Source organism: Dendrobates tinctorius, unplaced genomic scaffold (genome assembly GCF_039654945.1).
Source record: "Dendrobates tinctorius isolate UK_male_01 unplaced genomic scaffold, ASM3965494v1 ptg000011l, whole genome shotgun sequence".
NCBI classification, from domain to species: Eukaryota; Metazoa; Chordata; class Amphibia; order Anura; family Dendrobatidae; genus Dendrobates; species Dendrobates tinctorius.
In genome coordinates this window covers 70,726,013-70,743,445 of record NW_027361679.1, presented here as the reverse complement: position 1 = coordinate 70,743,445, position 17,433 = coordinate 70,726,013, and the positions used below count along the sequence as shown (strand labels likewise).

Sequence of the window (17,433 nt, the reverse complement as noted above, 5' to 3'; positions counted from 1 at the left end):
AAAAATTGCACAACAACTTTGGGGGTCTAATTTCTCCTGATACCCTTGGAAAAATAAAAAATTGGGGGCTAAAAAAATATTTTTGTGGAAAAATTTTTTTTTTTTTAATTTTCACGTCTCTGCGTTATAAACTTTTGTGAAGCACTTGGGGGTCCAAAGTGCTCACCAGGCATCTAGATAAGTTACTTGGGAGGTCTAGTTTCCAAAATGGGGTCACTTGTGGGGGGTTTCTATTGTTTAGGCACATCAGGGGCTCTGCAAACGTAATGACGACCGCAGACCATTCCATCAAAGTCTGCATTTCAAAACGCCACTACTTCCATTCCGAGCCCTTACGTGTGCCCAAACAATAGTTCCCCCCCATATATGGGGCACCAGCGTACTCAGGACAAACTGTACAACAACTTTTGGGGTCCAATTTATCCTGCTACCCTTGTGAAAAAAAAAATTGCTGGCTAAAAATCATTTTTTTTGAGGAAAAGAAAATATTTTTTATTTTCACGTCTCTGCATTATAAACTTCTGTGAAGCACTTGGGGGTTCAAGGTGCTCACCACACATCTAGATAAGTTCCTTGGGGGGTCTAGTCTCCAAAATGGGGTCACTTGTGGGGGGGTTCCACAGTTTAGGTACATCAGGGGCTCTGCAAATGTAACATGACACCCGCAGACCATTCCATCAAAGTCAGCATTTCAAAATATCACTACTTCCCTTCCGAGCCCCGACGTGTGCCCAAACAGTGGTTCCCCCCCACATGTGGGGTACCAGCGTACTCAGGACAAACTGGACAACAAATTTTGGGGTCCAATTTATCCTGGTACCCTTGTGAAAATAAAAAATTGCGCACTAAAAAATAATTTTTTGAGGGAAAAAATTTTTTTTTTTATTTTCACGGTTCTGCGTCAAACTTTTGTGAAGCACTTGAGGGTTCAAGGTGCTCACTACACATCTAGATAAGTTCCTTAGGGGGTCTAGTTTCCAAAATGGGGTCATTTCTGGGGGAGCTCCAATGTTTAGGCACACAGGGGCTCTCCAAACACAACATGGTGTCCGCTAACGATTGGAAGTAATTTGCATTTCAAAAAGTCAAATGGCGCTCCTTCCCTTCTGAGCCCTGCCGTGTGCCCAAACAGTGGTTCCCCCCCACATATGGGGTACCAGCGTACTCAGGACAAACTGGACAACAAGATTTGTGGTCCAATTTCTCCTGTTAGCCTTGTGAAAATTAAAAATAGTGTGCTAAAAATCATTTTTGAGGAAAAAAAAATTATTTTTTATTTTCACTGCTCTGTGTTATAAACTTTTGTGAAGCACTTGGGGGTTCAAAGTGCTCCCTACACATCTAGATAAGTTCCTTAGGGGGTCTAGTTTCCAAAATGGGGTCACTTGTGGGGGAGCTCCAATGTTTAGGTGCACAGGGGCTCTCCAAATGCGACATGGTGTCCGATAACGATTGGAGCTAATTTTCCATTCAAAAAGTCAAATGGTGCTCCTTGCCTTCCGGGCCCTGCCGTGCACCCAAACAGTGGTTTATGACCACATATGAGGTATCTGTGCACTCAGGAGAAATTGCTCAACAAATTTTAGGATCCATTTTATCCTGTTGCCCATGTGAAAATGAAAAAACTGAGGCTAAAAGAAAATTTTTGTGAAAAAAAAATATTTTTTTTTTTACAGATCAATTTGTGAAGCACCTGGGGGTTCAAAGTGATCACTATGCATCTAGATAAGTTCCTTGGGGGGTCTAGTTTCCAAAATGGGGTCACTTGTGGAGGAGCTCCAATGTTTATGCACACAGGGGCTCTCCAAACACGACATGGCAACCGCTAAATATTCCAGCATATTTTCCATTCAAAAAGTCAAATGGCGCTCCTTCCCTTCTGAGCCGTGCGCCCAAAAAGTGGTTTATGACCACATATGAGGTATCAGTGTACTCAGGGGAAATTGCCCAACAAATTTTAGGATCCATTTTATCCTGTTTCCCATGTGAAAATGAAAAAATTGATGCTAAAAGAAAATTTCTGTTGGAAAAATTAAAATGTCCATTTTTTCTTTCCACATTGCTTTAGTTCCTGTGAAACGGTTCCATGACAATTGTGTACAAGATAATTGTGTACGGACAATTGTGTACAGAAAATTGTGTACAGGCCAATTGTGTCCAAGGACAATTGTGTCCAAGGACAATTGTGTACAAGGACAATTGTGTACAAGGACAATTGTGTACAAGGACAATCGCCTTGTACACAATTGCCTTGTACACAATTGGCCTGTACACAATAGTCCGTACACAATTATCTTGTACACAATTGTCCTGTCACCCTGTGAAACACCTGAAGGGTTAATAATCTTCTTGAATGCAGTTTTGAGTAGCTTGAGGGGTGCAGTTTTTAGAATGGTGTAACTTTTGGGTATTTTCTGCCATATAGACCCCTCAAAGTGACTTCAAATGTGAGGTGGTCCCTAAAAAAAAATGGTTTTGTAAATTTTATTGTAAAAACGAGAAATCGCTGGTCAACTTTTAACCCTTATAACTTCCTAACAAAAAAATATTTTGTTTCCAAAACTGTGCTGATGTAAAGTAGACATATGGGAAATGTTATTTATTAACTATTTTGTGTGTCACATAACTCTGGTTTAACAGAATAAAAATTCAAAATTTGAAAATTGCAAAATTTTCTAAATTTTCACCAAATTTCTGATTTTTTGACAAATAAACGATAAAATTAACAACCTAAATTTAACATTAACATGAAGCCCAATATGTCACGAAAAAAACAATCTCAGAATCGCTAGGATTCGTTGAAGCGTTCCTGAGTTATTACCTCATAAAGGGACACTGGTCAGAATTGCAAAAAATGGCCTGGTCATTAAGGTCAAAATAGGCTTGGTCATGAAGGGGTTAATGAGGTATCGCTGTAATCGTACTGACCCGAAGAATAAAACTGTTTTATCAATTTTACCGCACACGGAAAGGTGGAAATGCACCCTCCAAAAGAAATGAAATGCTGTTTTTTTGTTCATTCTGCGTCCCAAAAATCGGAATAAAAAGCGATCAAAAAAGGTCACGTGCCCGAAAATGGTACCAATAAAAACGTCAACTCGTCCCGCAAAAAACAAGACCTCACAAGACTCGGTGGGTCAAAATATGGAAAAATTATAGCTCTCAAAATGTGGTGATGCAAAAACTATTTTTTACAATAAAAAGCGTCTTTTAGCGTATGACAGCTGCCAAACATAAAAACCAGCCATAAATAGTAAATCAAACCCCCCTTTATCACCCTCTTAGTTAGGGAAAAATAATAATAAAAAATATATATTTCCATTTTCCCGTTAGGGGTTTGTTGGGGTTAGGGTTGGAGTTATAATTTGGGGGGATGGGCGCGGTTCCACTGTTTAGGCCCATCAGGGGCTCTCCAAAACACAACATGGCGTCTGATCTCAATTCCAGCCAATTCTGCGTTGAAAAAGTCAAACGTGCTCCTTCCCTTCCAAGTTCTGCCATGCGCCCAAACAATGGTTTACCCCCACATATGGGGCATCAGCCTACTCAGGATAAATTGCAGAATAACTTTTGGGGTCCAATTTATCCTGTTACCCTTGGGAAAATAAAAAATTGGAGGCAAAAAAGGAGATTGTGTACTCACCGTAAAATTTCTCTTAGCCTTTAATTGGGGGACACAGAACCTTGGGTGTTATGCTGCTGTCCACTAGGAGGCGACACTATGCATAATCTGAAAAAGATTAACTTTGGCTCCTCCTCTGCAGTATACACCCCTGGACGGCGTCAGCCTTCTCCAGTTTTGTGCCAAAGCATAAGGAGGAACGTAACCAAATAACAACCATGCCTGTAAGAAGGCTACTATGTACGAGCTCAAAGAACAATATGAGAACTCAACAGGAAACAACGGCCCGTAAGGGCAACAGGGTGGGAGCTGTGTCCCCCAATTAAAGGCTAAGAGAAAGATTTTACGGTGAGTACACAAAAATCTCCTTTACTCTGTCGCCTAATTGGGGGACACAGAACCTTGGGACGTCCCAAAGCAGTCCCTGGGTGGGAAGCAGTGGACGAATATTGTACTGACAGTCCCCTAGACTTGGGGTACTGCCGCCTGCAGAACCAGTCTACCCAGGCTCGCATCCGCTGAGGACTGGGTATGAACACTGTAGTGTTTCGTAAACGTGTGTAGGCTAGTCCAAGTGGCCGCCTTGCACACTTGTTGTGCCAAAGCCTGATGCCGAATGGCTCAGGAAGCCCCTACTGCCCGTGTAGAGTGTGCCGTGATACCGGCCGGAAGAGGGGAACTGTTAAGTCGGTAGGCCTCATGTATGGTGGACCTGATCCACCTGGCAAGGGTAGCCTTGGAAGCCGGCAACCCCTTGCGACTATCTTCCGGAAGAACGAAGAGGGAATCAGATTTCCGGAAAGGTGCAGTCCTGGACACGTAAATTCGCAATGCTCTGACGAGGTCAAGCGTATGCAGAGCCTTCTCCACTCTAAGAACCGGAACCGGGCAAAGGGAAGGCAGTGAAATCTCTTCATTAAAGGTGAAAGTTGGACACAACCTTCGGAAGGAAGGATGGTACCGTGCGGAGAACCACCTTGTCCTGGTGAAAGGCTAGGAAAGGCCGTCTGAAGGAAAGTGCTGACAATTCCGACACTCTGCGTAACGAGGTGATCGCCACTAGAAAAACCACTTTCTGAGACAGAATGGAGAGTGGAACTCCTCTAAGAGGTTCGAAGGGTGGAGCTTGCAATGCTGTCAGGACCAGATTGAGGTCCCACGTATCCAGCGGACGTTTGTAGGTAGGAACCAATCGGGAAACTCCCTGGATGAAAGTCCTTACTTGCGGTTTAATAGCAATGCGCTTTTGAAAAAGGACTGAAAGCGCTGACACCTGACTCTTAAGCGAACTTAAGGATAGCTTAGCATCTAGGCCCGATTGAAGAAAACCTAGTACCTTCGGGAGGGAATAAGGGAGTGGGACTTGTCCATGAGATTCGCACCAAGAAAAGAAAGCTCTCCAGGTACGATAATAGAGCTTGGCGGAGGCAGGCTTCCTTGCCCTGATCATAGTTGTAATGACTGCCGGTGAAAAACCTGCCAGGGTTAGAATCCAGGTTTCAAGGGCCATGCCGTCAAATTGAGAGCCCCTGAATTCTGGTGGAAGAACGGACCTTGAGACAGAAGGTCGTGACGGTCGGGTAGACGCCAGGGGGCGTCTGCCGTAAGTTGGACGATGTCGGCGTACCAAGTACGTCTGGGCCAGTCTGGCGCGATGAGGATGGTCGGAACTCCCTCTTGCTTGATCTTCCTCACGACCCTGGCGATTAGGGGGAGGGGTGGAAAAATGTACAGGAGTCGGAACTGGGACCAGTCCTGGACCAGGGCATCCGCTCTGAGCGACCGCGGGTCGTTTGTCCTGGCCATGAAATTGGGAACCTTGGTATAGAGATGGGATGCCATTAGGTCCACATTCGGGGTTCCCCAGCGTTGACAGATCTGGTAAAAAATCTCGGGATGGAGAGACCACTCCCCCGAGTCCATTCCTTGCCTGCTTAGGAAGTCGGCTTCCCAGTTTTCTACACCCGGAATGTGTACCGCAGAAAGTACCGACCTTGTGTCTTCCGCCCAGCGGAGGATATGAGCCACTTCTCTCATCGCCTGGGCGCTGCGGGTCCCGCCTTGGTGGTTCACGTATGCCACAGCTGTGGCATTGTCCGTCTGTATCCGTATGTGCGAGGCTGCAAGCAAGTGATGAAAGGCTCTCAGTGCCAAGGGAATGGCCCTGATTTCCAGAACATTGATGGGCAATGTCACTTCCCTCGGTGACCACTTGCCCTGTGATGTAGGTGCACCGCCCCCCAGCCTGTCAGGCTTGCATCTGTAGTCAGGATCTTCCATTGTCCTGAGAGGAATGGCTTCCCTCGTGTAAGCGAGGTTGGTTTGAGCCACCAATGCAGGGACCTCCTGGTTGATGACGTCAACCTGAACACCCTGTCGAGGGAGAAGGGGTTCCTGTCCCAAGATCTGAGTATGGCTAGTTGAAGGACCCCGAGGTGAAACTGGGCAAATGGCACTGCCTCTATTGCTGCTGCCATCCGGCCGAGGACTCTCATGGCAAACCGGAGAGATCGAGGAGGACTGCGAAGGAGTGTGCGAACTCCCAGACGGATGGCCAGTGTCTTGTCCTTGGGAAGGAGCACCAGGCCCCTGGCGGTGCCGAATACCATACCCAGGAATGTTAGAGTCCGAGTTGGGATGGTCGACGATTTCTGTAGGTTGACTAGCCATCCCAGGCGACTCAGAGTGTCTAGAGTGATTGAGACACTGACCTCGCAGTCTTTGAAAGTGGGAGACTTGACGAGGATGTCGTCCAGGTACGGGACGACTAGGATGCCTCTTGAGCGCAGGACGTCCATGGTGGCCGCCATGACTTTGGTGAACGTTCTTGGAGCCGTGGCGAGTCCGAACGGAAGGGCGACAAACTGGTAGTGGTTTTGGTTGACCGCGAACCTGAGAAACCTTTGGTGGGCGGGAGCAATTGGTATGTGGAGATACGCATCCTGTATGTCTATGGAGGCGAGGTATTCTCCCTGCTCCATGGATGCAGTGATGGACCGGAGGGACTCCATGCGGAAATGACGGACCCGTACGTAATTGTTGAGCTGTTTTAGGTCCAGTATGGGTCGGACGCCGCCTCCTTTCTTGGGGACTACGAACAAATTTGAGTAGAATCCTCAGAATCTCTCGTTCGCGGGAACCGGCACCACAACTCCTGATTGAAGGAGAGAGGAAACCGCTTGGTGGAAAACACGAGCCTTTTCTGGTGGTGTTGGAGGAACAGAAAGGAAGAACGGGTTCGGTGGAACAGAAGTGAACTCTATCTTGTATCCGGAAGACACTATTTCCCTGACCCACCTGTCTTCTGTAATAGGCAGCCAGACTTGCTGAAAGAGTAAAAGTCGGCCGCCTACTGGTGGGGTGTCTTCCGGAGGTCTCGAGTCATGATGAAGTGAAGTTCTGAGGTTTTCCTCCCTTGGGTTTCGCTTGGCCTGCTTTCGACTGCCAAGCCCTGTCCGGTCGCTGTTGCGTCCGTGGGTTGTCTCTGCGTGGAGAACGGTTGCGGTTTTGCACTGGGCGCGAAACGGACCAGCCTGAGGAATTCCAATAGGATCGGAATCGCGTCAGGTTTCTTCGTTTAAACGTGCGTTTCGGTTTTAGTTGAGGGAGAGAGGTACTCTTACCCCCAGTGGCATTGGCTATCATGGTGTCCAACTTTTCGCCGAAAAGTCTTCCAGTAAAATACGGAAGTCGCGTGAGGGACTTCTTTGAGGCCGCATCCGCTTTCCATTCTCGCAGCCAGAGGATGCGTCGGATCGTGATGGCGTTACATGCTATTCCCGCTACACCTCTGGCGGAATCCAGGGCTGCATGAATCATGTAGTCTGCTACCACTGCCATCTGGACCGCTTGGTCCGAGTGTTCAGGATTTGAAGCCTGAAGACCCTCCTGTAGTTTTTTGGCCCAAGCCAGGATGGCCTTGGATGCCCAAACTGAAGCAAATGCAGGGCCCAGAGAGGCGCCTGCCGCTTCAACAATAGAACGAGCCATGCGTTCTACTTGCCGGTCTGCTGCGTCCCTGAGGGTTGAACTATCCGGCAGAGAGAGTAAAGTCTGCGCTGCTAGCCTAGAAACCGGAGGGTCCACTTCAGGTGGATCTGTCCATTGTTTGGTGTCTTTCTGTGGGAAGGGGTACTTCGCTTCCAAATATTTGCGATTAGCAAATTTTTTGTCAGGCTGCGCAAACTGTTTGGTAAGTATTTTCTCAAACTCATCGTGATTAGGGAAGACCTTAGGTGGTTTTTGAACACTTTCGAAGCAAATCCTATGTTCTGGGACTTCCGGGGGCGACTCTGGAATTTTTAGCACCCGATGGATGGCAGAAATTATGTCCTCAACTAGCGCTGTATTGCTAGGGGGAGAAGGTACCACGGACCTGACCGTTTCATTATCTGAGTCGGAGTCACAGATGCCCTCCGAATCCTGTGCCTCGCTAAGGTGATCCCTGGAGGGGGACCTGGGGCGGGGGTCTTCTGTGGTGGGGGACCCCTGTGGTAAATTGCACTGTCTGTCTGTGGCAGGGGACTGCCCAGGAGACCTGGAATGACGCTGTCTCTCCCTAGAGGGGGACGACCTTGTGCTATAGTGCGACTTAGGTGATCGAGACCTGTGGGTCCGCTTACGTCTGTGAGAGTCGGAAGCAGCATGTTCCTGAGACAAGCTGTTCGTTTGCTGTGTACCGTTCATAGCCGGGGCCCGACTCTGCAGAGCTTGCAGTAATGTAGCAGTTAGGTTGTCTATGGACTGTGACATAGACTGAGACATCTGAGTTGCCCATTCCGGCGTGGCCTGTGACACTGAAGCGTCAGTAGGGACTCCCTGGGGTTCTGACCCAGAGTTCTGGATGCAGTCCCGGCAGTGCGGATACGTGCTGCCACTAGGGAGCGTGGCTTTGCAGGCTGTGCAGAATGCATAGAAACATTCCTGCCTGGTTCTCTTCCTTGAGCCCGGCATAGTGCACAGAGGCTGGCTATAAGGGATCGTACAGGGGTGGCTACGCAGAGGGAACCCACAGAAAGCCTTATAGGAAGTATAGATTCACAGCTGAGTAATGAGAACCCAGCTGTGAGCTTACCCCACCGGTGTGCCCCTAGGTCCAGCGCAGACAGATCCAAGTTCTGTGCCCCCCGGAGACCGCTGTGATGCTCCTCTCCTGGATCTCATCCAGAAAAAATGGCCACCGGGGCTCTGAGGAGAGGGAGGAGGGGGCGGAGAGCTGAAAAGGGCGCGCTGGGCTGTGTAAAAACGCGCCCTTTCTGCCTCAATCCGCCCCTTCTATGACACTCCAGTGTGTCATTTTGGTCATCCGGGGGGCGGGCTGGGGAAAAGGCGGCGGCTTCTGCTAGGCCGAAGCCGCGGCCTAAATTAGAAGCCTGATGCCCAGGAGGGCTCCAGAGCGGCGTGGTAGTCCGTGGGGGGGGGGGGCGGATTTGTACCAGACCCCCCCAGAATGGTCGACTGGACAGCGGTGGGGGTAGCGGTTTTTTGTATGGGGTGCCCCTGAAGCGCTATGGAGCCGCTGCTGTTGCAGAGACAGGGACGCAGAAAAACCCTGTCTCTGCTGTGCCATCCAGTCCGCACCCTCCCCCGGCCCCAACAGGATCCCTCAGCCGGCCTGGGGTCCCTGGAAGCTGCGGAGTGCTGCCTGATCTTCGACCCTACCTGAGGCGTCTCAACCTAATACCCCCTGCGGGGGATTAGGGAGGGTGCGTCTGTCACCGTCAGGGGGTCTTCATCCTCGCCTCAACCTCAACCCCTTAAAGGGGTTGGGGAAGGAGGGGGGGGTCTCGACCTCGAACCAGGACCCGAGGGACTGGGGAGGGAGCGACATGGGGAAAAAAACCACCTCGACCTCAACCGGGTACCCCTAATAGGGGACCGAGGAGGGAGCCATGCCGGGAGTCTCGCTGGAGACCCACTTTTCTTCATCTGTATTTCCGTGAAAAAAAGGAAAAAAAAACGGAAGAAAAAAAGGTGTGCCTCCTTGCGACACTAAGCAAAAACTGGAGAAGGCTGACGCCGTCCAGGGGTGTATACTGCAGAGGAGGAGCCAAAGTTCATCTTTTTCAGATTATGCATAGTGTCGCCTCCTAGTGGACAGCAGCATAACACCCAAGGTTCTGTGTCCCCCAATTAGGCAACAGAGTAATATCATTTTTGTGGAAAAAAAAAATATGATTTTTTTATTTTTATGGCTCTACATTACAAACTTTTGTGAAGCACTTGGGGGTTCAAAGTGCTCATCACACATCTATACAAGTTCCTTTGGGGGGGGGGGGGTCTAGTTTCCAAAATGGTGTCATTTGCAGGGGATTTCCACCGTTTAGGCACATCAGGTGCTTTCCAAACGCGGCATGGCGTCCGATCTCAATTCCAGCCAAAAAAGTCAAATGGCGCTGCTTCCCTTCCGAGCTCTGCCATGCGCCCAAATAGTGGTTTACCCCCACATATGGGGTATCAGCATACTCAGGACAAATTGCACAATAACTTTTGGGGTCCAGTTTCCCGTGGGAAAATAAAATTGGGGGTGAAAAGATAATGTTTATGGAAAAAATATGATTTTTTAATTGTACGTTATAAACTTCTGTGACACCCTTGGGGGTTCAAAGTTCTCACCACATATCTAGTTAAGTTCCTTTGGGGGGGGGGGGGGGGGGGGAGGTGTTGGTGTCTAGTTTCCAAAATGGGGTCATTTGTGCAGGGCTTCCACCGTTTAGGCACATAAAGAGCACTCCAAACCTGACATGGCGTTCGATCTGAGTTCCAGCCAATTTTGCATTGAAAAAGTCAAACGGCGCTCCTTCCCTTCTGAGCTCTGCCATGTGCCGAAACAGTGGTTGCCCCCCACATATCAGGTATCAGCGTACTCAGGATAAATTGCACAATAACTTCTGCAGTCCAATTTCCGGTTACCCTTTGTAAAATAAAAAAAAAAAAAAAATTGGACCTGAAGTAATTTTTGTGAAAAAAAAGTTATTTTTTTTTTTTTTTTTAAAACATTCAAAAAAAAAAAATTCCTGTGAAGCACCTGAAGGGTTAATAAACTTCTTGAATGTGGTTTTGAGCACCTTGAGGGGTGCAGTTTTTAGAATGGTGTCACTTTTGGGTATTTTCTACCATAATGACCCCTCAAAGTGACTTCAAATGTGATGTGGTCCCTAAAAGAAAATGGTGTTGTAAAAATGAGAAATCGCTGGTCAACTTTTAACCCTTATAACTTCCAAAAAAAAAAAAAAAAAAAAAAAAATAAATTTGGGTTCCAAAATTGTGCTGATGTAAAGTAAACATATGTGAAATGTTACTTATTAAGTTTTTTTGTGTGCCATCTCTCTGTGATTTAAGGGCATGAAAATTGTGGAATTTTCACCAAATTTCCATTTTTTCACAGATAAACGCAAGTTATATGAATTAAATTTTACCACTAACATGAAGTACAATATGTCACGAGAAAACAATGTCAGAATCACTGGGATCCATGGAAGCGTTCCAGAGTTATTACCTCATAAAGGGACATTGGTCAGAATTGTAAAAATTGGCCCGGGCATTGGGTAAAGGGGTTAAAAAAACAGAGGCTGAACTACCAAGTCGGCGACAGAGGAGGAGAACCTGTAATGACCCCAATACTTTTCTTTAAATTTCAGTGTAATATCACAATAGACCTCTCAAGTCTTATGAAAGAAATATTCACTAATACTGCCTTTTGTATCATACAGAGATCAATGACTGTACCAAAGAATATTTTACAATATTGCCCACAGCCTCCCGAAGAAGCCCAATAAGCGAAAAATGCGTTGGGGTGACGTCACAAGCGTACACCTGGCACCTTCCCACATGGGCAGGCACTATTTTGCACTTTACCATGCTCAGTTACTATGAAGTGAGCCCTTTCTGCTCTCCCTCTCTCAGTCCTTTACACTGCCTGTACTGAATGATTGTATTCCCGGACTTATGTGTGAGAACACTTTCTTTATTTTGAATACCATTACATGGCTGTTACACATTGTTGTCCATTTCTACATTACATCTCTCCATTTTATTAGGAGCTGCATATGGTCCTGCATCAGCCAATGTATGTAACACAAAAAAAAAAAAAAACACCTCTTTTGGGCTTTGTAGTAAGTGTGCATGCCTTATATACGATTTTTGATGGTGAAGTTCTAATAATTGGTGTCATCATATACCTATAAGCTACTATCTAATCATGAATAAATACAATGTACATTTTTATCATTATGAGTATCATTCTAGCACTACACTATTTTCCTCTGGGGCTCAGTGTGCCAAACTTTTGCAGGCTGTATTCATTCAGGGGGTTAACCCAAATTCTTAGGGATTATATTTAGATATATCCACTGTCAGTTTTGTAAAAATCTTGCCCACAGAACAGTGAACATGTAATAGTATTATACAGTACACAAATATTAATGCTATACAGCAGGGGCAATGATGGAGCGGTCAGGGTATAGTCTGCCTCTAATCTGTACTTTTCCCTGACGGTGCTCTTTGAGGATGTAGCTAATGATGGACAGTCCTACTATAAGCCTTCATATTGCCATCTCTTGCAGAATACCACTATTTTGTTAAGTAATTACAGCATCAACAACCAGAAAAATCCAGTTGTACTTGACTTTAGCAGAAATGCTCAGAATTATAAATATTTTATGTATTTATAGCAGCCAAAACAGGATAAAGTCTCACTTACTGGACCTCTCTTTCTAGGATCTGGGGATTGCTATACCCAGACGTATTAGAAATAATAAAGTATCTTTGGTTCCATGCAGAGTTGTTTCGGAGATCTCTTGCCAATAAAAGGTCAACGTACTGTAATTCACCATCCCATAAGTTGAACTCCTAGGAAATGAAATGTATGAAGAATAAAACAAAGTCTTAATGAAGGTCAAAACAACATTTGTTACTAATCATGCCTTTTAGAGAAATATTATGCAAAATTGTAGGGCCATGAGATGTGATTGCTGACCTAAAGGCTAATTGTTCCATTGCTCACTAATAAAGTACCTGAATGACCCACTGCCTGTGCTGCCAAGCATGATAGTTTTTGGAGTCCTGGTTTAAGATATTTGCAACAAAATCAAGTTCTTCAGACGGATCTTTCAGCAATTCAACCAGGACTCTTCTGTGGTGCCTAAAAGGTAAAAGAATAATATATAAAAATCTTACAAGATCTAAAATCCTCAAAATGCTTTATCAAGTCGATAAACCGAGTAATATATATGCTTCCTCTGCCACTCAAGAGTCGTGGTATGTACAGACTATGTTCCTGGAAATTGAGGAGTAGGTTTGGCTCACTGACTCCACAGCCCTGAAAAGAAGAAATTATGTGTGAGTGTGTGTGTAATAAATAGATATATCTATATATCTATCTCTTATAAGAGAAATTCACGGGTAAAATTTGTATTCAGTGAAAACAACTATTACTTTACCGAGATGGGAGATGTCAGTTGTTGCTCATATAAGTCTGTCTAGACCAGTGTTTCTCAACTATAGTCCTCAAAACTCACCAACAGGTCATACTTTCAGGATTTCCTTAGTATTGTGCTTAAACAGGTGATGAAATTATCACCTTTGCAATACTAAGGAGTCCTGGTGTCATGGAAATTGAGGAGTCGGAGGTTTGGCTTACTGACTCCACAGCCCTGGTTATTACTAACTCATCCAGTCTAGAGGATATCATTGAAAAGTACGGTAACGTTTAATTAAATCATAGCCTAAAGATTTAACAGAGCAGCAAGATCCCAAATCCAACATACCACAAAAAAAAGGGAATTAGACCTACCGGTAATTCTGTTTCCTGTAGTCCCTCAGGACAGCACCATGGAGGACGTCCTTCCTTGCCCTATAGTGGAACAGGATCAGAGAGAGGTTAAAAGGCCCCTTCCACCTCCACCCTCCAGTGTTTTTTTTCAAAGTACCACCGAGGATGGATGGAAATGGTCTAAACACGCCCTTACAAACGTGTATATAAGACCCTTTAGCGGCTCCATCCTAATCTCGAGCCACGATGACCTGATGGATGAACAATCTGCCGATCGATCCCATGCAAGCCTAAAGACAAACATAAGGGAGGGAACTAAGGGTGCTGTCCTGAGGGACTACAGGAAACAGAATTACCGGTAGGTCTAATTCCCTTTTTCCCTTACATCCCTCCGGACAGCACCATGGAGAATACCAAAGCAAAGGTCTCAGGGTTGGTACAGAAGCCCCCGGATCAAAGTTCTAGGTAAGAACCAGACTAGATCTAGAAATTATCTATAAGATGAGAAGAAATATAGATATCGAAAGGGATCTACAAAGGTAATCACCGTAGTGAGTGTCTGATATATGTCTATAATGGCCAATTTCAGTATGAATGTGGCAAACAAGATTTGCAGTGGAACAACCTGTTGCACCCCAATACCATTAATGAACCACAGTGAATTATAGATATTGTGATAGATACTTATGAACACCGCAGTCACAGAATAGGTCTAAAACCTTATTGCCCAGCAAAAGGTATGGTGATAACCACAGCCACAATACAAAGGACTGTACAGACCATTAATTCGCTGCATGTGCTTATAACACAGGATAGTTCCTTCGTCGGTCCTCCTGGGCTTGGCTTAAACCTTGGCTAGAGACCAGCTTACCATACTACAAGGAAACCTGCAGGCCAGAGACCCTGCTCCGCTGGAAGATCAGAGCAATAACAGTACATGGAAAATAGCGAAGCATTGAGACGTATGTACCTTACTCATCCAGGAAATCATGTGTATTCTGAACCCTTTACATGTCTAAACCTCAAGAAAGGGTTGCATATTATTTAAGGCTAAGGAAATACTCCATCTGGCAGGTAACTTCTCCTGCCACTAACAAAATTGGCTTTTCATTAGAAGCATTGAAAGGGAAATGTGGATCCTCACCCCTGTTTTACTGATGTTAGACACAGGGAGTCTGGACTTTGGAGCTGAGGAGAGTAAGTGTGTGTGCGCTTCTATACAAGTTATTAGCCCAGACATTGTAAATTTGTCAACTTATTTATATGTTATATCCTAAAAGGCAATCTTCTTAGAGATATTTATACCCCTGGGAAGAGTCTTGAGGAGATCATTTGCATATTCCCAGTGCCTTCTGGGATAAGTGAAGAGTCTCCGCGAGCTCAACGATCACTGGGTTTTGGCCGTTGCAGCTGAAAAGAGGAAATCGGAAAACCAGGGGAAGAGTCTTGAGGAGATCATTTGCATATTCCCAGTGCCTTCTGGGATAAGTGAAGAGTCTCCGCGAGCTCAACGATCACTGGGTTTTGGCCGTTGCAGCTGAAAAGAGGAAATCGGAAAACCAGGGGAAGAGTCTTGAGGAGATCATTTGCATATTCCCAGTGCCTTCTGGGATAAGTGAAGAGTCTCCGCGAGCTCAACGATCACTGGGTTTTGGCCGTTGCAGCTGAAAAGAGGAAATCGGAAAACCTGGGGAAGAGTCTTGAGGAGATCATTTGCATATTCCCAGTGCCTTCTGGGATAAGTGAAGAGTCTCCGCGAGCTCAACGATCACTGGGTTTTGGCCGTTGCAGCTGAAAAGAGGAAATCGGAAAACCAGGGGAAGAGTCTTGAGGAGATCATTTGCATATTCCCAGTGCCTTCTGGGATAAGTGAAGAGTCTCCGCGAGCTCAACGATCACTGGGTTTTGGCCGTTGCAGCTGAAAAGAGGAAATCGGAAAACCAGGGGAAGAGTCTTGAGGAGATCATTTGCATATTCCCAGTGCCTTCTGGGATAAGTGAAGAGTCTCCGCGAGCTCAACGATCACTGGGTTTTGGCCGTTGCAGCTGAAAAGAGGAAATCGGAAAACCAGGGGAAGAGTCTTGAGGAGATCATTTGCATATTCCCAGTGCCTTCTGGGATAAGTGAAGAGTCTCCGCGAGCTCAACGATCACTGGGTTTTGGCCGTTGCAGCTGAAAAGAGGAAATCGGAAAACCCGCGCGCCTATCGGCGCGCGAATTTGGGCTCATCTTTCATCGTTTTTAAGAAATCTCAAGATGGAAGAGGCCAGGAGCCATTTGGTGAGCTGCATTTCTTGCTACATGTTCACAGACTTACCAGTGGAAAAGCCAAACTTCACATGCCACAAATGCAAGCTTGTGTCCCTGTTGGAGGAAAAGTTGCAAAATCTCGAAGAGAGGTTAGCTACGTTGAAGATCATTAAGGAAGGTGAAGAGTTCTTGGACAGAGCAGAATTATCTCTTCATGTTACAGAAAGAGAAGAAATTCGAAGTGCACCTGAAGAAACAGAGGAATGGAGACATGTGACCCAGAGAAGCAGGAGGATCAGGAGGCAGTCAGCACCCATACTGCTCAGAAACCAGTACCAGGCTCTCACACAGGAAAACAATGAAGAAATACATCAGGATAAGACTTTGCCAACAAGCAGCAACCTTGTACGCCTTCAGAGTCCTCCTGGATGGAGAAAGAAAAATGTTGTGAAGAAGAAACGGAGAGTGGTGGTCATGGGGGATTCCCTGTTGAGAGGAACTGAGGCAGCTATCTGCAGACCGGATATAACTTCAAGAGAAATGTGTTGTCTTCCAGGTGCAAAAATTAAAGATGTGTCTGACAGGATATCAGGACTCTTCAGACCTACAGATGACTACCCATTCCTGCTACTACATGTGGGGACAAATGACACTGCAAGAAACGACCTGGAAACCATCTGCAGAGACTTTGAAGACTTAGGCAAGAAAGTGAAAGAACTGGGAGCGCAGGTGGTCTTCTCTTCCATCCTCCCAGTGGATGGCCATGGAACAAGGAGGTGGAATAAGATTCTGCAGGTGAACAACTGGCTACGTCGATGGTGCCGTCAGCAACGATTTGGATTTCTGGATCACGGAGTGAACTACTTATACGATGGACTACTTGCTAGAGATGGGGTGCACCTTACGAAGACTGGTAAGCATGTATTTGGAAGTCGCCTTGCTACACTTGTAAGGAGAGCTTTAAACTAGAACAACATGGGAAGGGAAGCAAAAGACCAGAAAAAGCCATACACCTGACAAATGCTATTGAGAACTCTGCTATTAGAAGTGGAAAGGAAGAACAAAGACGAAAGAATCTAATTAATAAAAATATTGGAGAAAGAGAAACCAATCACAAACTAAAATGTTTCTATACTAATGCACAAAGCATGGGCAACAAACAAGGAGAATTGGAACTACTAACACAGGAAAAGAAATATGATGTCATTGGAATCACTGAAACTTGGTGGGACAATACACATGATTGGAATACAAGACTAGAAGGATACAACTTATTTGCAAGAAACAGACTTGATAAACGAGGAGGGGGTGTCGCATTGTATGTTAGAAACGCGTATATCTGCACAGAGATTGAAGCTTCAGAGACTGGGAGTTCTGTGGAAACTGTTTGGGTAAGAATACAAGGACAGAACAATGGAAAGGACACCATTGTAGGCATTTACTACAGGCCGCCTGTGCAAGCTGAAGCTATGGATGAAATCTTTATGCATCAAATGGCCAAGTTCTCCAAAAAATATGACATAGTTGTCATGGGAGATTTCAACTATCCAGACATTTGTTGGGAATCTCTCTCAGGCAAAACTAACAGGTCAAGGAAATTCTTATCCTCTCTTGCTGACAACTTTATCTTCCAAAAGGTAAGGGAGAAAACAAGGGGAACTGCTACCTTGGATCTAATCCTTATAAACAGGGAGGAAATGGTTGAGGAGGTAAAAGTGGCTGGGACCCTAGGAGGTAGCGACCATGCTATTTTAGAATTTTGGATAACTAGAGGCGGAAGACCTGTGAA

General features: G+C 45.7%; 1 protein-coding gene across 1 annotated transcript in view; it reads right to left on the bottom strand.

The window, feature by feature from the left end:
- The window catches only part of FNTA (farnesyltransferase, CAAX box, subunit alpha), a 43,369-nt gene that overhangs the window by 15,187 nt on the left and 10,749 nt on the right, over positions 1 to 17,433 (bottom strand). The window contains exons 5-6 of the mRNA XM_073543174.1: positions 12,638 to 12,764; positions 12,324 to 12,472 (exon numbers count right to left, since the gene is read on the bottom strand). Coding sequence (XP_073399275.1) covers positions 12,324 to 12,472; positions 12,638 to 12,764 — 276 coding nt within the window. The remainder of the gene's footprint in view (positions 1 to 12,323; positions 12,473 to 12,637; positions 12,765 to 17,433) is intronic.